Source organism: Aspergillus versicolor, assembly GCF_001890125.1.
Source record: "Aspergillus versicolor CBS 583.65 unplaced genomic scaffold ASPVEscaffold_1, whole genome shotgun sequence".
In the NCBI taxonomy this organism is placed as follows: domain Eukaryota; kingdom Fungi; phylum Ascomycota; class Eurotiomycetes; order Eurotiales; family Aspergillaceae; genus Aspergillus; species Aspergillus versicolor.
In genome coordinates this window covers 3,375,092-3,396,184 of record NW_024467524.1, presented here as the reverse complement: position 1 = coordinate 3,396,184, position 21,093 = coordinate 3,375,092, and the positions used below count along the sequence as shown (strand labels likewise).

Below are 21,093 nucleotides of genomic sequence, written 5' to 3'. Positions count from 1 at the left end.
ACCTACTCCATTCCTATTGTGTTCTTACATGGTAATATTGGATTCAACTGCATAGGTATCGTCATGAACTCTAAACATACGACGGCGATTATCGTCATTGCGCTAGTCCTGATTCCGATTGTCCTCCTCTGCTGTGCATTTGCCTTGGCCTTGGGCTGCGCCGAGTTCTGGAGCTCCGGCCGCTTCACTCTCATCAAGCCCTGGTGCAGACGAAAGCTGTCTGGCGTGCGAAGGGTACTCAAACCAATCAGACCCGTCGATCCTGCCGCCATCAGACACAACATTAGCTCGAATGTACAACCCACAACGGCAATGGCGGAGGTCTGATCGGAGATTCCTCTCTGACTGCTCCATTGAAAGCTACAGAGACTCGGTGTGTAATAAGAAACTATGTCCGAATGCTTGCGTATCCTGATTCGTCTGGCATACAGTTGGTGACATCCCTTCCGCGGGTCGCTTCACGGGTATCGGTTTTCCCTTTGCTTCGACTGCTATCTGGTCAACAATTTCGAGTTACAACGCCAAACCTTTGCTGAAGCTTTGCTGGACGGACACTTATCATTTGTTGGAGTTATGGGCGCAGTATGTATGGTATTCAGCCCCTCGGCATTTTATGAAAGCATAGCGCTAAAAAATCCGTAGAAACATACCCTCAACAGCGATTACACTTGTTTCGAATAATAAATTCAGGAGGATAACCATTATTAGGCCACGCATTACACGTTTCACTTTGGTAATGATTGGATGGACAGCTCACGTTTGGTCCACACTTTATTCAGCAGCTAGTACATTGAACAAAGATCGGATCAAGTTCGTTGACACAATGACTCTGACAACACGGTTTCCATTAAGCATGCGTCTACCATTGCTATGGATTGTGGCCTACTGCATTTGTGGCTAGGCCGCAGAGGGCTACTCGTGTATATAGCTAAGCCAGCATCCAATGCCAGTCTATTTGGAGAGCTTGTTACAAAAGTTCGCTTTCTTTTCAGTCGGCGAAATTAATTAGATTTGGGGCATTCGCATCCTCTTCATTAGTTTGAGGCTTTTTCCAAAGTGGCTCGCCGTCATCGTCAAACTCAGCCCATTGGAAAAAGCCACAGCCTTGCTTCCCCGGCTTCGATCCCATATAACATAACCACATGTAACGTCCTCTGGTGTCACGTTTACGTTGGACGCATTTAAGGACTGCATGTGCGTTGCAGCGACAACGCGGGATGTTTCGCGGATGTAATGAATCCCGATACCACCGGTAAGTGATATTGATCCGCCGATTACCTGATAAAGGATGCGGGGAAATAGTCTGCGCAGGAGCAATTGAATGCTTCCATTCCTCTTGTGTCTCCGCATGCATGACCAAAAGAGAATTATGCGGCAATGCTATGGATATCTGCCCCTGAGAGTCAGCCCGTGTCCGCGCGGATTTCTCTCCTGCCGCCTCATCTTCATCTGGGGCTATCCGCCGCACACGAAATTCCCGTTGAACACCTAGGCTTATACTCCCAATGACCGCGCGGGGCCCTAAGTAGGTAAGGTGATCAGTGTGGTATCCGACGCTTTCTGCGGGTCCATTGTAGCAATTGACAAAGGCAGCGTTGGGCATCCATTCCCGCGGCGACTGGTACTTGAGTTTCTTGCCGTCCGGGTAGACGTCCCGAATCCGCTTCTGGATTTCTTCGTTGACGGCGTTCTGGACGCGTGCAGAGATCGCGCGCAGGTGCGGGGTTGCCTGGCGGATATTCGTATGGTACGTGCCTCCGTATGTGTAGTCGTTGGTGTGCTGAGCTTCCTGCTCTGGCGTGGAGACGTAGACGCACGTAGAGTGTGGGCTTTCAACAGTTCTGTCGAAGATTTGCAGCTTATACCGGGAGAAGTGCTGAGACTCGTCCAGAAGTTCAAGTAGAAGCGCATTTGCTTGCTCTGGTGGGAGGAAGTTGTGGATAATCGTGCAGGATGTATGCGCTGCGACGTCCTCCGGGCTGAACAGGTACAGCGTCTTCCCCTTCTGGACTACTGGGTTTCGCTTTCGTTGCGATAGAACGCCTCCTCCGCTTTCATCTTTGCTTGGGGATACGTGTATATGCGATGTAAGGGACGTCTGGGTTCCTGGTGCGCCACCAGTTGGTCGAGGCCGTTTGGAGAGTTGCCGGAGTTGGTTCTGCTCTGTGATTGTAGTTATTGCAGTTTCCACTGAACCGCTGCAAGAAACGAGGATATCAATAAGAGCATCCTGGGGTGTTTCTGGAAACAGGGATACTAGTTGGGCTAACTTGATGTCTGTGGAAGCGTCATCGTCGTCTGGTGTCAGCGGCGGAGGACTGTGTGGTCGTTTGCGCGATAGATAGCGGTCCATAGGGAGGGGACTCCCCAAGTGGCATAATCAGTGAGTCAAAACTGACGAGGAGACTAAGCTGGTCATGCTCGGAGGGATAAAAACGACGTGTTGAGGGTGTTCGTGTTTTTCGAGGCCATCGAGATTCACGTGATTGCTCTGGATATGGCCAGTCACAGCTCAGGTTGATTCTATATTGATGACAGCCTCGACGATCTGCAGAGCTTGACCGAGATATCGAAACGATGGACGAGCTGATGTCAAATGAAGTGTGAAATAAGTGGACGACGATCGGAGCCAGAAACGAACCTCGGCTCGTGCCAATCAATCTCCCCGCAATTCTTCCTGACACTCGCATTCCTTCTCATTGCTCCTGCAGCCTCCAACCTCAACCAAGCAACGCCTCTGAGACCTCCCTCGACATGTTACACTTCCGCACCGAAGGATACAACGGTTATGCGGTCAAATACTCCCCGTTTTTCGACAACCGACTGGCAGTAGCGTCATCGGCCAACTTCGGCCTAGTCGGCAATGGACGTTTGTTCATTCTTGAATTGACCCCCCAGGGCATCGTGCCTGCTAAATGGTATTTAGTTCCTCCCGCTGTACGAATCGAGAGTTCATTTTATTTGAAAGCTAATGATCTGCAGGTTCACTACTCAAGATTCCCTCTATGACCTCGCCTGGTCCGAAGCCAACGAACACCAAGTCCTAACCGCCTCTGGAGACGGCAGTATCAAGCTCTTTGATTGCACACTCAATGATTTCCCCATCCAGGGTTGGAAAGAACACAATCGTGAAGTCTTTAGCGTCAGCTGGAACCTGGTTTCGAAGGACACCTTCTGCTCAAGCAGCTGGGATGGCACAGTTCGCATTTGGTCTCCGCATCGCCCGCATTCCCTCATGACCCTTCCCACCCACAGCTGTACCTACTCTGCCGACTTCACGCCACACTCTCCAGACATTCTCTCCTGCGTCGCTTCAGATTCATATCTCCGCATATACGATCTCCGTACACCGGCTTCGGCCTCAAATCACCTCACCCTCCAGATCCCAATCCACGCAGCTCCTGTTTCTCCGATACCGGGCAAACCGGGTGCCCCGCCGGCTGCATGCCCACCTTCTGAAGCACTCACACACGACTGGAACAAGTATCGGCCATCGGTAGTTGCTGTCGCAGGCGTTGACCGCACAATACGCACATTTGACATTCGCGCTCCGCAACAAGGGCCACAGACTGTGATGATCGGTCACGACTATGCCGTTCGCCGGGTTGCATGGTCACCACACCTCTCAAATATCCTGCTCAGTGCTAGCTACGATATGACATGTCGTGCTTGGAGCGACCAGTCCCCCGCCGGCGTAATCGGAGATACAGACCTTATGCGGTCTGGGCCTACGCCGATCATGGGTGCCGAGCTTGGCCGAATGAACCAGCATACCGAGTTTGCGACGGGCGTCGATTGGTGTCTTTTCGGAAGCGAGGGGTGGTGCGCGAGCGTTGGGTGGGATGAGAGCGTGTATGTATGGGACGTTCGAGCTGTGATGGGATAGAATACGGCGTTTACCCTTTTCAATCTTCATTCCTCTTTTATTCACTGGATTCTTCTCTGTATTGGATATTAGATCGCATGACACATGATACCTTTTTTTATTTTCTCTTACTTTTGGCTCACTATTTTTCTTTTTTATCACTTTCTTCCATGTTCATTTTTGGACTTAAGGAATAGGAATGCCCCATCCAGTGACCAGTCTATCTATGTATAACAGTTCCCCCTCCCTTTTAAGCATCAACCATTGCTATCATCCCCCCTAGCCAAAAATCACGGGTATAAAACACAAAAGAAATGAAGACGAAGGTAGAGATATCTACTTCGTAAGCCGCGTCTCAACCTTCTTCCTCTCGGCATCCTTCACAGCCGCAATCTCCTCTCTCGACGCGTCAAACGCAACATGAACCTGGTTAAACGGATTCTCATCACTCTTCTCAAACTCCTTCTTGACAAGCTCAATCCGCTGGTTCCGTCTAAGCCCGGGGTTCTCCTCCTCAATCTCCGGCAGCCGCCGCGCTTCAAATGCCGCATACGCAGCCTTGAATCGGCGCTCGGGGTGGCGGTCGATCTTGCCGGTGTCCCGGCCCGTCAAGGAGAGTGCATCGAGGGCGTTGTCGATACCAGACGCGTTCAGAGCCGACTTGGTACTGGGCCCCTTGTCATCGAGCTGGGATAGGTCCAGGGTTCCCTTGGACGGAGCGGCATTCTTCTTTCCGGCAGACTTGGTGTTCTTGGGCTTGGAGGGTTGGGATGCTTCTTCTTCGGCCAGGAGCGCATCGCGCTCGGCCTTCTTGCGGGCGGCTTCGGCTTTCTTGGCTTCGGCGTCGTCTCTGTTTCGGGTAGGTTAGCTACTCCTTTCGCTTGTCTATTTTTGTTCTATGTTCGTTTGGAGTGGACATGTGCTAAGAAAGGGAGTTTAGAAGAAAGGATGGCTCGTACTTCTTGGTTGAACCCTTCGCGCCCTTAGCCCACTGCTTGTCTTCTTCAGCGGCGCGCTTTTGATCCTCAACGGCTTTTTTGCTGGCTGCAGCTTCGGCTTTCTATCCTCATGAGGAAATTAAAGTAATGATTAGCCTCAGTTGATAACAGATGTGGGCTTGCACATTCGAATTAAGGTGGGAGGGGAGGCGGAGGCGGTACTCACGCGAGCGTTTCCAGCAGCCTTCTTGGAGTTCTCACCAGCAGCCTTTTTGCCTCCCATTGTGGATTATTTTTATTCGGGGTTTCTGGTAAGTGGTGTGTGCGAACAACGTTCACGAGTGAGATGTAAGTGACGGCTGACTTCGGGTTTGAGGGTGAGGGGCAATTTGAGTCAGAGCTCTGTACAGTTCGCTTTAATTTATCAGATGGCGGGGTGGCAATGACTAAGCAGATGTATAACGAGCTTCACTATGCTTGGCGTGTGGCCACAAGAGCCTCCAGTATTTATATGTTTAAGATAAATACTCTATATGATTCGTGCATTTTATCCAAGAAGATAAGTCCACATTTGGTCGGAACGGGCAAGATCTGGCAGGCAAACCTCATGGCTGGTGGCCCATGAAATAGCACTCCAAACACGAAGGCAGGCTTAAGAATGGGATACCTAGGCAATTAGGAAGCTGAGGATGACCCTTATGTATCTATTCTAACCAGGTTTCAGGAGGTCCCTTGGTTGATATTGAATCGTACAGACTAAGATAGACAAGCGTGCGCGGTCACTCGGCATACGGTAATCGACCGAACACGACATCTATCTACCAAGTGTTCTTACAGTACGTTCTCGAAGTTCGGGGAGACACTGAGATGCGGCAGTTCAATTTAATACACCAATTCTAAACATAGATTCAATAAGGCTAATGCTAAAGGTAACATAACGGCTAACAAGCAAGGTCCACAGAAATCCAAAGGCCAAGTCCAAAATCTTCTCATATCGTTCGTAAATAGCGACGTAGCTCGGTCACGTATCGTATATTTCGTTCGCTTCATTCTGTTCATTCTGCTAATTCGACGCGCTTGGTTCATGTTGCTCGAGTTGTTCATTGTGCTGGGTTTCATCGATCTGCTCGTGCTGATTGTGTTGTTCGTCAAGGGGCAATGGCAGGTCATTGATGCTATCATCCACTGAAACAGTCGAACTTTGGGCTTCCTCCGAGAACGCTGTTTCACTGACTTGTAAGGTCTCTTTCGCTTCAGAAAAGTCATGAGAGCCATCACTGGAGGGAGTTCCGGCCGTAGCTGGCAAAGCCTCGTCCGGCTCGTTCTTGCTAGCTTGTGATGACTGTTCCGGCTCTGCAGAGGCAATCTCGACACTTCCAACAGGTGCGGTATCGCTCACTGTGGGCGGTAACTCCACGTGTGTGTTCTCGCTATGCTGTTGTTCCCCCTTCTCAGAATCAAACTCGGCATTTTCAACTGCCGAATTACCAGCTGCTGCTGGCTGTGATTCTTCCGGCGCAATCTCTCTGGAGTGTTCTTGCGCTTCCATATCAGACAATGCATTGACACTTTCAATATATACCGTGTCACCTTCTGTTCGTGACAGCTTCTCCGGTTTATTCTCGCTGGGTGGCTCTTGTTGCCCAACCTCAGAAACCAAGTCGGCATTTTCCACAAATACCTCATTAGGTCTTGGTTGCTGTGCCTCTTCCGGTTCATATAGAAGACGTTTCACTGGGGGCCCTGATGAGCTGTCTAAGCTGGAAAATGTCACAGGTTCCGCGGATGGTGCAACTACTGCTGTCGAGTCTGGCACTGTGACAGATAAGGTTCGAGAGTTCGTCCTCTCGCTCCACGATTGAATTTCGGGTTCCTGCAGTGGAACCACGGATGAAGCAGTAGATTCTAGGATATTCTCGGGGAATGGGTGCAAATCCGACACAACTGTTGCTGATCTGGAGTTGATAGCAATAAAAACAACAAGCATGCTAAGGAAGACAATGGCGATATTGCGTCGGTCGTTGGCAAGCACGCGTACGTAGTTCACCAGCAGAGTTTGCAAGTCAATCTCTTCTGACGGCTTTCTCGCATTCGATTCGGACTTCTGATCATCTTGAGGCCTATGCCGAGTTGTGACAGGCGATGGAGACCTTTGACGGTGTTGAGTAACGTGAGGCCGGGAGCCGGCTTTTTGAGGGGTCGGCGTGAGCGCAAGACTTGGAGGCTCCGGTGGGATATTCCCCGGATCCTGTAGTAAAGGCTGACCGAACCCGTTATCAATGTGCGACGAGGCTTCGGCCACCAGTTTTCCAAGTTCTGCTCTCACATCGGAAGGCAACCATAGGCCAACCTCTACATCGACCTTCTCCATCTCTTTCCATGCTGCAGCCCACGCGCCAGCCCTCATCAGTCCGTTGGCGGCGAATACTTTGACTTCCCACTTTCGGGTCGTATTGTGCCGCAAAATGCGGCCTCCGCAATCCGGGCACTCATCACCTTCATCCTCTGTGCTGTTGTCGTCCTTTTCTAAGCGGTCCTCCCTATCCGACTCAGTTTCGTCACGCCAAAGGAAGTGCCCATGATCAAGCCGAGGGTCCTGTAATTCCAGGCTCTCCAATAGCCGTTCCTCAAGAAGATCGTACATATCCTCCGGGTGCGATATAAGCACACCACGCTCGCGGAGAACGCCTGATCCAATTTTCTCCTCGAGTAACTTCCACCTCTTCCAGTATACCGAAGGCAGAACTTCGCTCAAAATCTTCTTACGATCCGGATGTGTGGCTAATCCGGCCACTGGGAGTGACGGGGACAATAGGGTGCAGTGAAGAAGGACAAGTGGATATTCCTTCTTGACCTTCGGCTTGCCAGCAGTAGCCGTGGGAGAGTAAAACGGGGACCGTTTGAATGGCGACGAACCCGCGGACCGAATAGAGAAATCAGAAGTGCGCTGGCTACCCCGGCGTTTGGGAGGAGTCAGATGATACTCGTAATCTGCCTCATCCTCAGTATGCATCTGCATTGCCCGTACCGAGCTCGGCTTCCGGAACGTGCCTTCGCGCTGTCGGATTGTATGGACGGTCCGCGGCCCGTGATGGTCCCAGGGTTGATACACGTAATCTTGCGTATCTCGCAGGTTTGTAGGTCTTATTCCATCGGGTAGGTTCGTCAATACTGAGGCGGGGATTGAGGAAATCGAAGTACGGCTAGATGCCCTTGACCGCGTGCGAACCGGCTCGCCGTCGTCCCCTCCACCACTCAGAGTTTCGGCCGGAGAGTGACGTGTCGAGGATCCGGACGAGTTGTAGCCACTATCTTGCGCTGTGACAAGCACGGTTTCATCGAGACTGGCATGGTCGCAATGCTCCAGGAGCTTCTGTGAAATGGCTCTTTTGGGAAGGGCCGGCGTAGTTGTGCTATCCAAAGGTATGTTTGCATCGCATTCTGCGATTTCTCGTTTAGATTCCATAAAATTCTGGGAATCAATTTGCCCATCCATATTGCGGTGTAAAAAGTGTTCAATGTGCTAGAGAAATATAATGTCTGTTTGTCGGAGAATAACTATACATTAGCTCCGCATCAAGGCACCAAAACAGTGGTAGTAACACTCACGATGCAACAAACTATTAGGAGAAGTACCCCCCGAGGGACAGACTTTAAGCACAAAATCGCCAAAGCCCATAATAGTAGTGGAGTCCAACTCAGAGCGTCGATAAAAGAGGTGTTGATCTATGTCAGTTGACCGTTGTTGCCGTTGTGCTCACCGCCCCGTTGTGACGGGCAACCGATGTGAGCCTGAGGCTCTAGTTTTAGATAGAGTATACCTACTATCTGTACTGCCCGAAATTCTGCGATGAATTGTTCATTGATATTAATGTTTTGTTTTTTAAAACAAGCATAAAGTAGCCGTTGCAACCTATATTCATCAGTAGGCGTACGTTTACAGAATCCCTCATACATCCATTACAGGAGGGCTAGCCTCCCATAACTCCAAAACACCCAAAGACCATGACCTTCCCATGCAAAACGACAGGTAAAAACAGATATACGTTAGAATAACCAAACGCTTTCAGGCAAAAAGCAAAAAATAAAAAAATAATAATAATAATCAGTCCATGCAAAAAGCGCTGCCGAATATTAGAGAGTACATGGAACGACAAGAGTCAAAAAAAAAAAACTAGAGAAACCAATATCAATGGCTCGCGCTCTATTTTTGTTCACCAAAGCTGAAAAGTCTAACCGAAAGACGCCGTGGGTTCCTTCTCCTTAATCGTGACATGGCAGAGACGTTGTTAGGCATAACACATGAATAGATGGTAGAATTTACTGAGGCGGCGGAGCACCTTCACCAGGGCTCATGAGAGGAAAGTTTTGCTGGTCAGTGTTAAAGTAGTTCAGAACATCCGGCGGAAGATATTCTAGCCAAGGTGGTCCACTGATTGGGAAAGGAAATTGGTCCTGTTGGTGGAGTGCGGACATGTCGACATCTTGACTTTCAATAAGAAGATCACCGCCCGCTGGCGGATTGAGGGCAGAGTGGAGGTCTGGAGGTCTTGACCCCATATGGCCACCACTAGCGTGGCGATCATCCGTCGTCGGTGAAATATAGTTGTATGCCGACACTTGAGGGTTTAGGGTTGAAGAGGAGGTCGGGAGATTTCGCGTCGGTTGTGAATTCGAGGGGCGTGATACAGGATGAGGGTACTGGGAGTTTAGGCCGAGGAGAAGAGTTGCGTCAGAAGTTGCCACCCGGCCAGAGGAAACCAAGGAATCATGAGCGACACTCGAGGTATTTGTGGGTTCAATATCTCGCGCGAAGGAGCTCGAGCTCTGCCCAATGCCTGACTGGACGGGTACATTGTTGTAGTTATGACTGTATTGAGAATGAGAAGGGTACGTTTTGTTGTCAGGGCCGGACTCGGGAGGAGCAGCGGGCATTTGATAGAGGAGACTGAGGTTCGGTTGCGAGGAGTTCGCTGCGTTGGTGAGGGCCCAGCCGATAGCTGAAATGAGGTTTAGCTCAATGATGAACACAAATGGATAAGAATACAATGATATTATCTCACCTTGACTGGGATCCATCCTCGGCGAGGCTCTCCCATTTGGAGAACACGCACCAGATGTTAGTCCTCCTGCGGCATTGATGGAATTGGGCAAATGTGATTGCCGCCAGTTGGACCCTGTAACAGGCTGAGCTGAAGGGGTTCCAGTAGTACCCTCCATCTCTTCTTCGGTATATAGTAAGGGATCCACTATTCCCTTGGCCTTTTGGTTTAAAACCGTCAATATATACTTTGTACCCTCCCAATAATTCTCGAGAGCCTTCAAGGCTTTGTAGCATCTCTGATAGTTCTCCCTAGCGGCGGACGCAAGAAGGCTATATCTTGCAGCGGGCTTGCGGTCCGATAGGTTGGACGACGAATCCACGCTCGGCAAAAAGAACCCACTGGTTTGATTGGCTAAAAGTGGCTGGTGTGAAGGCGAGACAGACTGTGACGACGGAGAGGAATAATGGGCACTCTCCATGAGAAAAGCGCACGCGGCTATATACATCGGTTGACTGGTGAAAGGATTTCCGATGAAGCTCTTGCCATCCACCAGCTCGGAAAAAGACAGAATATCTGCTATCGTTTTGGCTGACGACATCGAAAGGTCACGGCTATTAGGGTAAAGGTGCTGAATGGTGCCACCAAAGGAATTTAAAAGAGTGGGTTGGTGGAGGAGTACGATAACCGTGTGGAACCACTTTAGAGCATTAGTATTAACCTCTGAAGTTCATGAGAGATGAGAAGTTCTCACAAAATGAAGGAGAATAAAGTTTGTTCCTTCTTTAGCCTTTACATATGCTTGGAAATTCGCAGCATTGAAGTGGAGTCTTGGTGACAACCGTTGGTAAATGCCTTTTAACGGATATTGATTAGCCCCAGTCTATGGAAAAAAACCCCAGTGGAATATAACTGTACCTGTCAAGTCACTTTCCATTCCGGCCAGCCTTTTTAACGTATCTGATGTCACATGGTTGACATCCTGCATGCTGTTTATAAGGTCTGTGACCCTTCCATACAAATGGATAATGCGGATAAGCGGTGGAAAAGGTGCTGGCCAGCCATTAGGAAGCTGTGACTCCGATTGTAAAGGAAAGCGGAGTTCGATATCCTCATCACGCAAAGTCACAGGCCGTCCTGTGCCAGAAGAGATCACCCTGTCCAGAAAAAAGATGCTCCAGAACGTGTCCACTCTTTCACGCTCCCAGGCACGTCGATCTTCCACCTCCTGCGAATCTTTTGTCGAGGCAGGCCCGTTCGGAGGCTCATCGTATTGATCTTCTCTAAGTTTCGAAGCGTGCCCTGTCATAACTGCGCTCGGCGTCACACCGGTTCGACCGTAACTGTAATCTAAGCCTTGGAGCTTCTGCATCCCGAGATCTTGCGCCATTCGAATGGATATTCCCAAGTACATCCATAGACCACTATCATGGTTGGAACCGAATTGATCGTATGCAAGCAATAAACACGCCTGGACAACCGAAAGTGTCGGGAATGAGAGAGATTCCACCAAGGCACTCATTGCTCGATTGGCGAACGGTTGACCACGGGTAGATTTCTTCATAGTCGACTGGGGTTCTGAGCCATCGATAGTAGGCGCTTGAGGTGGACTCAGTAGCGGGTGAGGTGAAAACCGGGAAGACAGCGCGCACACAGAATCCACCAGCATGGTGTCAATTTTCTTCTCTTTCAGGTCGCGAAGAAAGCGCTCCCGCCGCAAGAATGGGAAGCTACAGCCCAGGTGGACAAAGAACAGCTCGCAGAGGTGAGTAACCAAGTTACTCACGGGTAAAGAATCAACTCGGTCGTAGAAGGGAATGGTGTTGGCATCACGGGTGTCAACGCTATCGACGACGGCGGGAAGATGATGAATTTCGCTATCATGGAGCTCTGGGCTCCGCAGAGACGAGACTGAGTCTATCGAAGGAATCATTAAAGTTAGCTCAGTGCGCGCGATACAATAGATAATCTATATCGACAGTTGAACCCTCGAAGGGTGAACAGAGGTAGATAGAGAAAGAACCAACCTGACGACAATGATGCATTACTCTTCCGTGAGCCCCGTACTTGGACAACCTGTGGATGGAATCAGTTGCTGGTAACTAGAGTCTTAAGAGAAGTAAACTGACCATTTGCTTGAATCCGGGAACAATGGCTGTGGGTCCAAAATATCTGAAGTAGGGCACATGTGTACGGCTGTTGGAGCTGACAGAAGTCCGATCTGAAGAGAACAATGAGCAAGACTCGCTAGTGTCCAGTTAATATGGAGCACATACTGCTTTCTGGACTTTCCCCTGCCGCCTGCTGTTCATTCTCCTTTGCTGCCCAAACCGATGCATCCCCGAACAGAGGCGACTCTTCTGGTTTTAACGCTTTTGGCACGTCCGGTGATTTTCCAATACTGTCTGTGCCCGTTGACAATATATTTGGTTTAGGGGAGCCTGGTAGCCGGTTTTCAACTTCTGGCACCCCGCGCGGAGTATTCGAGTCGACCGGGGTAGCTAGGGATGGGGTCGCCGCAGGAGTACGAGAAGCGGTGTCGGATTGCGCTCGAACATTGGTGGCGGGCTCGCTATAACCAAGGCACTCATGATTGAAGTCGGAGCATGTTTTGCACACTATGTAGCCAAATAAAACAAATTAGCCTACTGCAAGTGGCAGCTAAACGGCAAATGGAACACCTCTTACCTGGCTGCTCGCCGGAGCACCGTATCTTGCGCTTGCGACATGTGCGGCATCTACACAGAACCCCATAGAATTAGCTAGTTGATCATTGCGACAAGGACACTTGTAACGTATATCTGCGCCGGGCGGAAAATACTTACGCAGCGTTTACTCGTCTCCGTTTTGTTTGCGGTTGTCCATCGGTTGAAACGAAGCGAATCTGTTTTGGGTTGGGAAGATGACCGCCGCCGTTCTTCCGGGGAGAAGGAGGGCTCATCGCGAGCAAGTTATCACCCGTGGTCACAGCACATCGGGCATCTGAGCGATCTTGGACCCGAATCCTCTGGCAAGCAAGCTTCGGAAACGGTGCGTTTATGGATTCGCACCAGGAGGAATCAGTGGACGAAGGAATACGTAGCGCGGGAAGTGTCTCGATGGTAAAACCCGTCCAGGCGAAACGTCCATGGGCGTGGCTTGATCCCACGCGGTGGTCGGTGAGTTGCCGCGGATAAAGAATAAGATGGGGAGTATTATTAGATGGAGGGGAAATCGAGGGCCTAGGGTAGGAAAGCAGGAGTCGGAGCTTGGGGCCGATGGTTCGATGAGGGGGATACGTAGAGAGAGACTAGAGGTTGGTCGCGCCCTGTCGCCGCTTGGTAATTTCGGTCTCAATGCGAAATTCACTTTGCTCTAAATTAGCCTCCTAGGGTCTCAGAATCGTGGATCTGCGAGTATCTGTTGGCTGCTGGGAATGGAAACAGTGGAAAGAGAAGTGGAAAAGGCCGCGTACTCGAGTCCGGGGAAGTTGGTGTTCCTCCGTGGTGGAAAAGAGATGATGAGATGCCACCTGCACCCTGCGGACGTCCCCCAAGAAATTCCAACGACATCATCCTCGAGGGTCAGGAATGAAAATTCATCATTTAACAATTTACCCGCCGAAGGGTCGATCGGAAATCCTCCCTTGAAAATCCCCTCTGACCGCCTATTGCCTTTTCAGCGCTCGCTGCTCTATATCCAACTACGCTTCTCCTACTCTATGCATACAAGTGGTCCCCTCATACATCATCAACGACAGATCTATAGGGATGATGTCTCCATGACCATATCCTATTCGGTCCATGTTCCATAGCTGAGTATTCGTAATTCAGGTAATGGCTGGTACCATATTGACCTCCTATCTTCTGATATGAGAAACTGGAGGAACAAAAAAAGAACTTTCTTACTCTGGGGGTCTGGTACTCCAGTCCCAGCTGCTCCACTACGGATCACTCCCGCCATGTGACCGCAACATTTTGATGCTGCGGAGCCTCCTTCACAACACCACGGCCAACGAATAATTGGACCCAACCCACTCATCACAGAATCCCAGCGCTCATAGGGCCTTGCCGGATCATATACCCGCATCTTGAACCGTTTCGTTGCGGTTTGAAGAGTGGGATCGCTGAAGGCGCCAAACTCGGAACAAGACCGCCTCAACCGTAAGCTCCAGCGCACAGGGTCAATTGCGCCCAAAGCAGCAGTACCTAAGCCACGCCCGAGAGTGGGCTGGACTCAGGATTGTCAGGGGTCATGTGAACCGATTGTCGTTCTCCAGAGTTTCGGGCTAGACCCTTGTTGTGCTGGATGGAGTAGCGAGGGGCAAAAACCCACTTGGGGCCCAGTGTCGCGATGTCGCTCGGTGATAGTTAGCCCGCCCAGCCTTATGATCTACACAAGCTCATGTTTCGGTGCATCTTCTCAGTTTTCCAAGCGCCCTTTCCAGTGAATCTTGAGACATCCAAGTGACAGGTTTTAGAATTTCCCGGCTGTTATGAGATCTAAACGAGGACTGGTTATCTGTACAAAATTTGCACTCTATAATTGACAATGCAACATCCAGAGAGCGATTTTAAAACTGCGGTCTTGGAAGCTCAATCGCGTCGGTTGTTCGCCCGTATGCGATGCCTCCTAAGCGACTGATCGGTTTCAGAACCTTTAGGTCTACGACGTTCGTCTCTTTGTCATAAGCGTCTTCTCTCACCCAAAATCGGACACCCTCGATAATCGCAAGAACACCGGTTTTCTTTCCTGGAGTTGTTCTGCTCTCGAACTCCTTGGTTTCAACGAGCTTGCCCTCAATTGACAACATTGATTCCTTGACGCGCGCAGCCTGAACAACGGAACTGGGAGCCTGATGTAAACCGGATACCTCCCACTCTGATACTCCATATGGCGCATTGACTGCGGTTGCGTTGGCAGCTTCAACAAAGTGCTCCGAAATGATATTTATCACGCATTCCTTCGACTCTGTTAAGTTCTTAAGGCTGTCTTTGGCCTTCTCGAGTGACCCAACAAACCCTACCGTGAAGAGTGGAGGATCGTGGTTGATAACTTGGGCGTAACTGAATGGCGCCAGATTTGCTGTTTTGCCGTCTTTCGATTTCGTGCTGATGAGTGCAATTGGTCTGGGGACCACCCCCGAGATCAAAAGCTTATAGTTAGATGAAGCATGCCGTCCCTCCTCGTAGGGATCGATTTCGATATGGTTCTTGTTCAAGCTCTCGCCACCATCATTGCCGCCCTCGCCTTCTTTCCAGTCCGGCTTTGGGGGCTTGGAATATTTGACCTCCGCGTCTCGTTGGAACTCCGGTCGCGAGGCTTGGACTTTGTCAAAGTCGTCGCCGGTATTAAAGAACGCCGATGTTTTGATCATGGTAGATTTCTGGCGATATATCACAGGCAGGAATGAACTTTCAAATTGCGAGACACGATCAAAAGATCGAAAAGAGCTGCATGACTGTAAGCATACGCCCGACAGGCATCCTTCTCCTCATGCTGGACATGTACCCGCTCACACCACCGCCAGCACCTGTAGAGCCTGGGATTTGGGAGACTTACAAAATTCGAGGAGAGGCTCTGGGAAAAGCACGTAATAATTTTGGACCAAGAACAGAGCAAGACATGTTTGCGAACCACGCGTTGTATTCTTATATCGCGGTTTAAGGCGAGGAACTCCCAGGTCAAAAGGGAATGCTGTATGTAATTCCACGCACCCTTTGCAAAATTGCCTCAACATTTGCCTCACGTACGTGGAAATGAAAGGTCACTACTGCAGTGGCAATAAATCTTCACTACCGAAGCCCGGGCCGAATTGACTGCTGCTTCTCCGAGAGAACCCCGCAAGTTGAGGCACGGAACGCAGATGCGGCGAAGAGCCACTACTCATGTCGCAGATTGTCTTCAAATGCCATCCAAAACACATAGAAGCCCCAATACGACGGTGAACAAGGGGCGCCTCTTTTTATTCTAGAAATATTCCAGCGCATTGCCATTTGAAGGCTGACGGAGGTGGGGTTACGGTATACCAAGGTTTCACCTCCGCACTGACGTTCTCTACTGCCACCATTCTGCAGCGCTCATAGTCTCTTGACTTTTTAGCATAGCAAGCGTGTAACATAACATTTAGTCTCGATGAGGATTGAATAAAGCGACCCGATAAACAAATGCTTCGCGGAAAGAACTCCCAATTGATAGCCTCATAACAGCTCCGCGGATTCCTTTAGAGTCGCCTATACTGAATTTCCCGGTGATCAGATCACTGGTCAGGTGAAAGTTGGAGTTGAAGTTAATCCCCTCATTTTAGTCCTTTACGGAATACATTGTAGACTTTCCCCTCGTTAAGGTAGCATCTGTCCCCCGAGACTCCAGACAGATCTCTTCGTGCAGGCTATATTATCCCACCCATCCCGCATTGCCTTCCATGCTCGCTAATCAGGGATATCTAAGCAAGCATCCGACTACTTACAAACACATTTGAAATCAGACATATCGATTGCCGTAAGCCATCGCAGTATAATAAGGCGAAGCTTGCCCTGCTAGAATTACGACAGTCTCACAACTGAGCCCCCCTCAAAGACAGCACAGCAATGGCACAGCAAGACCATGAGATCTTCAAGCTCGGGGATTGGGAGCTCCAGAGCGGTTCGAAGCTTGTCGATGCCCATTTGGCGTACAAGACATTTGGGGACTCGAAGTCTCCTGCGATTGTCTACCCCACCTGGTTCTCCGGAGGTAAGTAATGCACTTATGAAGGGGGGATATGGGCATCTCATTGGAAACCACATGCTAATGGGAGGAAAGCCATTGCGGATAACCTCTGGCTCATAGGCGATGACAAGACCCTCAACCCAAAGAACTATTTTATCATAGTCCCCGCATTGTTTGGGAATGGCCAGTCAACATCGCCCTCAAATTACCCCGTAGAAGGGGACTGGCCAAAGGTCTCCTTCTACGACAACGTTCGCGCCCAGTATAAGCTTGTCACTGAGCACTTTGGAATCACTCATCTACATGCCGTTGTTGGGTGGTCGATGGGAGCGGGTCAAACCTATCAGTGGGCAACACAGTATCCTGACTTCATGGATCTGGCTGTGCCTTTCTGTGGCTCAGCAAGGACGTCGCTTCACAACCAGGTGTTCCTCGAGGGCGTTAAGAGTGCCTTGTTAGCGGCCAAGGGTATCCAGTCAGCTGGATCTGGACAGGGTGGTGTTCTTGCATCTGGGCAAACGCTGAGGAAATGGAGTGATACTGAAAAGAAAGTCGGGCTAAAGGCATTTGGCAGAGGCTATGCCGGCTGGTAAGTCTTATTAATAACGTTAAGTATGCGTATATCTGGTAACCAAATGAATATAGGGGGTTCTCTCAGGCCTTTTACAGAGAAAGGCTGTATGAGACTGCTTTGGGCTATAAAGACCTTGAAGACTTCTTGCAGAATTTCTGGGAGACTTGGGCTCTGTCAAAGGGTAGATAAATCACTATCTCCACTAGAGCCGGTCAATACAGCTAACTTCGGCACTCCCACATAGACCCAGGCAACCTCCTAGCTATGGCACAAACTTGGCAGAATGGCGATGTTAGCAAGCAAGAGCCGTACAATGGCAACTTCGAGAAGGCCCTAGCAGCGATAAAAGCCAAAACATTGGTTCTACCTGCGAAAACTGATCTATACTTCCCGTAAAGCACACTATTCGGATAACTGAACATAAGCTGACAGCGTACGCAGGCCGGAGGATTCCGAATATGAATTGAAGTGCATGAGCTCAGGCATCGGCACTCTTAAGATCTTCCCCTCCATTTGGGGTCGTAAGTAACACCCCGGGCATGATTTTTCCATACCTGTCTAACCACAAAAGCGCAGATTGGGCGGGTGGTCCAGGAGATAGTAAGGATGATGTGAAGTGGCTTGACGAACAACTATCGAGTTTCTTCCAGAAGGACGGTGGCAGTAATAATGCTGAAAAGCGGGAGCTTCCTATTCGATCAGTTTGATCTAACCCAAATCATTAACCAATATCAATTTCAGCGAAGATAAGCAACACATTTTTCATACACGCTCTATTTAGTTAATAAAACGACCAAACTATTTGTACTTCTACTTCACATGTCCTGTCAAAGTGAAGATCATGTGACTATACCGCTGCTGAGTCATCACAAATGCAAGCGCCCCATCAATCAAGCCTTTTGGCCCTTGGATCGACTGCCATTTCAGCGACGCGCTGTTCCCTTTATCAACTGATTCACTCAATACCCTCCCTTGATTTCCTTATTTTTCTGTTGTTCCATTTACTTAATATTCGCTTTTGGTCATATATTTTCTTTTCTCTCCCGTTCCGTCCTCCGCTCGCTCTGGGTTCTTCTACTCCGTAATAACTCCGATCTCCGCATCTCGCCCAGGTAGCAGCATCGCAATGGCAGCACCGACACCACCAACTCGCCAATGGGGCGTAACCCCCCCAATATCTATGACATTGCCAACCACAGAAGAATTAGCAGCGAACGATGATCTTATCGCAGAGCTTAAGCTCCAGAACAACTTTGAAAGTCCGTCGGAGACCGAACGAAGGTACGGGAGCATACCGGAAATCAGAAAATCAGTCTCGTACATCTTCTGACTTGCCACTTTTTTTTTTGCATAGGAAACAAGTACTCCAACTTCTACAGCGTGTAACAACCGAGTTTGTCAAAGCCGTCAGTCGCAAAAAGGGCCTTTCTCAGGCCGCAGTCGAGGCAGCAGGTGGTAAAATATTCACTTATGGGAGTTATCGCTTGGGGGTCTATGGGCCGGGTAAGCTTAAGCATAGGAGACTTCTTCGTGGAGCTCAACTGACAGTGCGCTGTTTAAAGGATCGGATATCGATACCCTAGTTCTTGGACCGAAACACGTTGTGATTGATGACTTTTTCTCCGACTTCCCGCCGTTACTTGAAACTATGGCACCTCAAGGGGCCATCGAGAAAATGACGCCGGTTCCGGATGCCTTTGTTCCTCTTATAAAACTTGAATTGTCGGGGATAAGTATCGATTTGATTTTTGCCCGCCTGATCGTGCCGTCGATCCCTCTGAATCTTGATTTGAAGAACAACGACTACTTAAGAGGCCTTGACGAAAAGGAGGTGCGGTCGCTCAATGGAACCCGTGTAACGGATGAGATATTGGAGTTGGTACCGCAGCAAAAGACATTCCGCCTTGCTTTGCGCGCAATCAAGCTATGGGCTCAGCGTAAGCGCTGTTTCAGAATTTCCTGGCAGAATTGTAGCTGACTATATGGAACACAGGACGAGCTATTTATTCTAATATTGTCGGTTTCCCTGGTGGTGTTGCATGGGCCATGCTGGTAGCAAGAGTGTGTCAGTTGTATCCTCAAGCAACCGGCTCTGTTATTGTAGGCAAATTTTTCCGAATCATGAACAAATGGGCGTGGCCGCAACCTGTGTTATTGAAGACTATTGAGGATGGACCTCTACAGATGAAAGTGTGGAATCCAAAGGTAAGGCAATCCGTGCAATAGTGCCTACTTGGTCTTTGCTAATATTATGTGACAAAAGATCTACCACGGTGACCGGTTTCATTTAATGCCCATTATCACACCTGCCTATCCGTCCATGTGCGCAACCCACAACATCTCAATGTCGACTAAAGCCGTAATCCTGCGGGAGCTTCAACGTGGCGGTGATATTGTGGACAAGATCTGGGCGAAACAAGCGACTTGGAATGATCTGTTTGAGCGACACTCATTTTTCACGCAAGACTACAAGTATTACCTCGGCGTCACTGCGTCTAGTAGGACGAAAGAAGCGGAGTCAGTCTGGTCCGGTCTCGTTGAGTCCAAAGTCAGGCACCTGGTTGGAGCATTGGACCGTAAATCCACCATCGCAGTAGCTCATCCGTTCCCCAAGGGTTTCGAAAGGACCCATATTATCAGCAACGAGGAAGAGGCCGATGCAGTTAAGAATGGATCTCTTAAATACCAAGATAAGGGTATTAAAACAGAGACGACCGACGAAGTCAAGGATGTTGCTCATCAGACTGCGGCTCAGAGTGGAAGAGAAGACACAGAAGTACCTGCTGCCGCAGACAACGCAGCCAATGACAACCGAATTGTCTATACCACAACTTACTACATTGGAATGGAGTTGAAGCCGGTTGAACCAGGTATGTGCTCCAGGTTCGTTTGCTGAATCGACTGACTTTCCATAGGTGCGTCCCGGTCATTGGATATTTCATCTGATGCCCAGTTTTTCAAATCCATGTGCACATCATGGGCTGGGTATCAACCTGGTATCAACGACTTGTCTATTACGCATGTTCGCAAGTGAGTCTCTTGAATCATGATTGTTATCGCCAGGGTCTAAGGATTTTCAAACAGCTACGATTTGCCGGAGGACCTTTTCCAAGCCGGCGAAACTCGACCTTCACGGCCCAAGAAGAAGGTCGTAAAAAAGACGACGACAAGCGGGCAGAAACGCAGCTTCGATTCCGTGGACGTAAGTGCATACAAGAGAGTGAGATCCTATCGCGAGCTCTACCTACCATGCAAATCTATTCTACTAAATTCAGCCCTCCGCGGTCCGCACGGGGCTGGAAGGTTCTAACTTCTAGTTATAACTAATATCAACATTGTCTTAGGATTCACCAAACCCCGCCCCAAAACGCCAAGTCACCGACGGATATGCCACCGCTGCAACACCCGCGTGAAACAAGTTGCCACCCCCATACGAGTTATCCAACAGCCCAGCACTTCGGGGCAGGCCCCCATGAAGTCGTGAGAGATCCACGACATCATATACTCTAATATGAGAATGGAAACATGATGACGAACCAGTCTTCGCTAATTCTGACTACAAGGAACACAGTGACCTCGTGACTCGACTGAAGTCGGAAGTTATACAAGGTTGGTGTATCTTCCCCGCTCTCCTTTCTGGACTACCAGATGTGAGATCCTTCTTTTTTTTTCCCCTATTGCTTTTACATCAAATTGACTACGGTCAAGACGAGCGCGAGCGCGCGCCTTTATTAGACCAGGAGTCGTGTTCTACCTGAGAGTTTTGAAGCTTCCTTCCACGGCATATCAGTACTAGAGTGAGGCATCATCTGTATCTTGCTCCAGCCGGCTATTCCCCTTGTGTGCGTATTATGCTTGTTGTCTTTCGTTCCCATGCACACTAGCGTCTCCCAGTTAGGTCTAAGTAGGTGAATGAACAAGATATTCCCATGGCCGACGGGCCATTCTACCCAATGACATCCAGCGGCTTTTAATGCAGTAGCT

The 21,093-nt window shown here is 49.6% G+C and overlaps 8 protein-coding genes across 8 annotated transcripts; 3 read left to right on the top strand and 5 right to left on the bottom strand.

Moving 5' to 3' along the window:
- Positions 1–732: 732 nt before the first annotated feature.
- On the bottom strand, positions 733–2,842 carry ASPVEDRAFT_36476 (putative CUE domain protein). Its single transcript, XM_040811220.1, has one exon. It carries the CDS (start codon positions 2,351–2,353, stop codon positions 989–991), a length of 1,365 nt encoding a protein of 454 aa, XP_040662847.1. The 5' UTR covers positions 2,354–2,842; the 3' UTR covers positions 733–988.
- pex7 (putative peroxisome biosynthesis protein (Peroxine-7)) lies at positions 2,543–4,077 on the top strand. Its single transcript, XM_040811218.1, has 2 exons — positions 2,543–2,918; positions 2,983–4,077. The coding sequence occupies exons 1-2, from the start codon at positions 2,755–2,757 to the stop codon at positions 3,884–3,886; spliced, it is 1,068 nt and encodes a 355-aa protein (XP_040662846.1). The 5' UTR covers positions 2,543–2,754; the 3' UTR covers positions 3,887–4,077.
- Positions 3,827–5,094, bottom strand: ASPVEDRAFT_36474 (DUF1014 domain protein). Its single transcript, XM_040811217.1, has 3 exons — positions 5,030–5,094; positions 4,825–4,925; positions 3,827–4,715 (listed from the first exon to the last, which is right to left on the bottom strand). The coding sequence occupies exons 1-3, from the start codon at positions 5,084–5,086 to the stop codon at positions 4,202–4,204; spliced, it is 672 nt and encodes a 223-aa protein (XP_040662845.1). The 5' UTR covers positions 5,087–5,094; the 3' UTR covers positions 3,827–4,201.
- A 558-nt stretch (positions 5,095–5,652) lies between these two features.
- ASPVEDRAFT_159139 (uncharacterized protein) lies at positions 5,653–8,519 on the bottom strand. The gene is made up of 2 exons (XM_040808571.1): positions 8,413–8,519; positions 5,653–8,343 (listed from the first exon to the last, which is right to left on the bottom strand). Exon 2 carries the CDS (start codon positions 8,297–8,299, stop codon positions 5,867–5,869), a length of 2,433 nt encoding a protein of 810 aa, XP_040662844.1. The 5' UTR covers positions 8,300–8,343; positions 8,413–8,519; the 3' UTR covers positions 5,653–5,866.
- A 604-nt stretch (positions 8,520–9,123) lies between these two features.
- ASPVEDRAFT_120506 (putative C6 transcription factor) lies at positions 9,124–12,786 on the bottom strand (the record flags this gene model as incomplete). Its single annotated transcript, XM_040805798.1, has 9 exons — positions 9,124–9,803; positions 9,867–10,545; positions 10,600–10,700; positions 10,764–11,762; positions 11,873–11,921; positions 11,975–12,066; positions 12,122–12,463; positions 12,534–12,583; positions 12,671–12,786. The coding sequence occupies 9 exons, from the start codon at positions 12,784–12,786 to the stop codon at positions 9,124–9,126; spliced, it is 3,108 nt and encodes a 1,035-aa protein (XP_040662843.1).
- Positions 12,787–14,250: 1,464 nt separating this feature from the next.
- Positions 14,251–15,772, bottom strand: ASPVEDRAFT_36467 (flavin reductase family protein). Its single transcript, XM_040811216.1, has 2 exons — positions 15,387–15,772; positions 14,251–15,277 (listed from the first exon to the last, which is right to left on the bottom strand). Exons 1-2 carry the CDS (start codon positions 15,449–15,451, stop codon positions 14,398–14,400), a joined length of 945 nt encoding a protein of 314 aa, XP_040662842.1. The 5' UTR covers positions 15,452–15,772; the 3' UTR covers positions 14,251–14,397.
- Positions 15,773–16,414: 642 nt separating this feature from the next.
- Positions 16,415–17,816, top strand: ASPVEDRAFT_49137 (homoserine acetyltransferase family protein; the record flags this gene model as incomplete). The annotated part of the gene is made up of 6 exons (XM_040814125.1): positions 16,415–16,559; positions 16,629–17,124; positions 17,181–17,290; positions 17,354–17,501; positions 17,551–17,630; positions 17,686–17,816. 6 exons carry the CDS (start codon positions 16,415–16,417, stop codon positions 17,814–17,816), a joined length of 1,110 nt encoding a protein of 369 aa, XP_040662841.1.
- A 210-nt stretch (positions 17,817–18,026) lies between these two features.
- On the top strand, positions 18,027–20,632 carry ASPVEDRAFT_269816 (polynucleotide adenylyltransferase). The gene is made up of 8 exons (XM_040809968.1): positions 18,027–18,390; positions 18,464–18,612; positions 18,672–19,046; positions 19,103–19,299; positions 19,373–19,979; positions 20,025–20,139; positions 20,194–20,311; positions 20,454–20,632. Exons 1-8 carry the CDS (start codon positions 18,236–18,238, stop codon positions 20,520–20,522), a joined length of 1,785 nt encoding a protein of 594 aa, XP_040662840.1. The 5' UTR covers positions 18,027–18,235; the 3' UTR covers positions 20,523–20,632.
- Positions 20,633–21,093: the final 461 nt, after the last annotated feature.

Coding starts and splice junctions, on each gene's coding strand:
- ASPVEDRAFT_36467 (XM_040811216.1), bottom strand. CDS start 15,451: ATGTCTTGCTCTGTTCTTGGTCCAAAATTATTACGTGCTTTTCCCAGA. Junction 15,278..15,386: donor AGAGCCTCTCCTCGAATTTT/GTAAGTCTCCCA, acceptor ACAGTCATGCAG/CTCTTTTCGATCTTTTGATC.
- pex7 (XM_040811218.1), top strand. CDS start 2,755: ATGTTACACTTCCGCACCGAAGGATACAACGGTTATGCGGTCAAATAC. Junction 2,919..2,982: donor GGCATCGTGCCTGCTAAATG/GTATTTAGTTCC, acceptor AATGATCTGCAG/GTTCACTACTCAAGATTCCC.
- ASPVEDRAFT_36474 (XM_040811217.1), bottom strand. CDS start 5,086: ATGGGAGGCAAAAAGGCTGCTGGTGAGAACTCCAAGAAGGCTGCTGGA. Junction 4,926..5,029: donor AGGCTGCTGGAAACGCTCGC/GTGAGTACCGCC, acceptor TCATGAGGATAG/AAAGCCGAAGCTGCAGCCAG. Junction 4,716..4,824: donor GCGAAGGGTTCAACCAAGAA/GTACGAGCCATC, acceptor TACCCGAAACAG/AGACGACGCCGAAGCCAAGA.
- ASPVEDRAFT_269816 (XM_040809968.1), top strand. CDS start 18,236: ATGGCAGCACCGACACCACCAACTCGCCAATGGGGCGTAACCCCCCCA. Junction 19,047..19,102: donor AATCAAGCTATGGGCTCAGC/GTAAGCGCTGTT, acceptor TATGGAACACAG/GACGAGCTATTTATTCTAAT. Junction 19,300..19,372: donor ATGGACCTCTACAGATGAAA/GTGTGGAATCCA, acceptor ATGTGACAAAAG/ATCTACCACGGTGACCGGTT.
- ASPVEDRAFT_159139 (XM_040808571.1), bottom strand. CDS start 8,299: ATGGATGGGCAAATTGATTCCCAGAATTTTATGGAATCTAAACGAGAA.
- ASPVEDRAFT_36476 (XM_040811220.1), bottom strand. CDS start 2,353: ATGGACCGCTATCTATCGCGCAAACGACCACACAGTCCTCCGCCGCTG.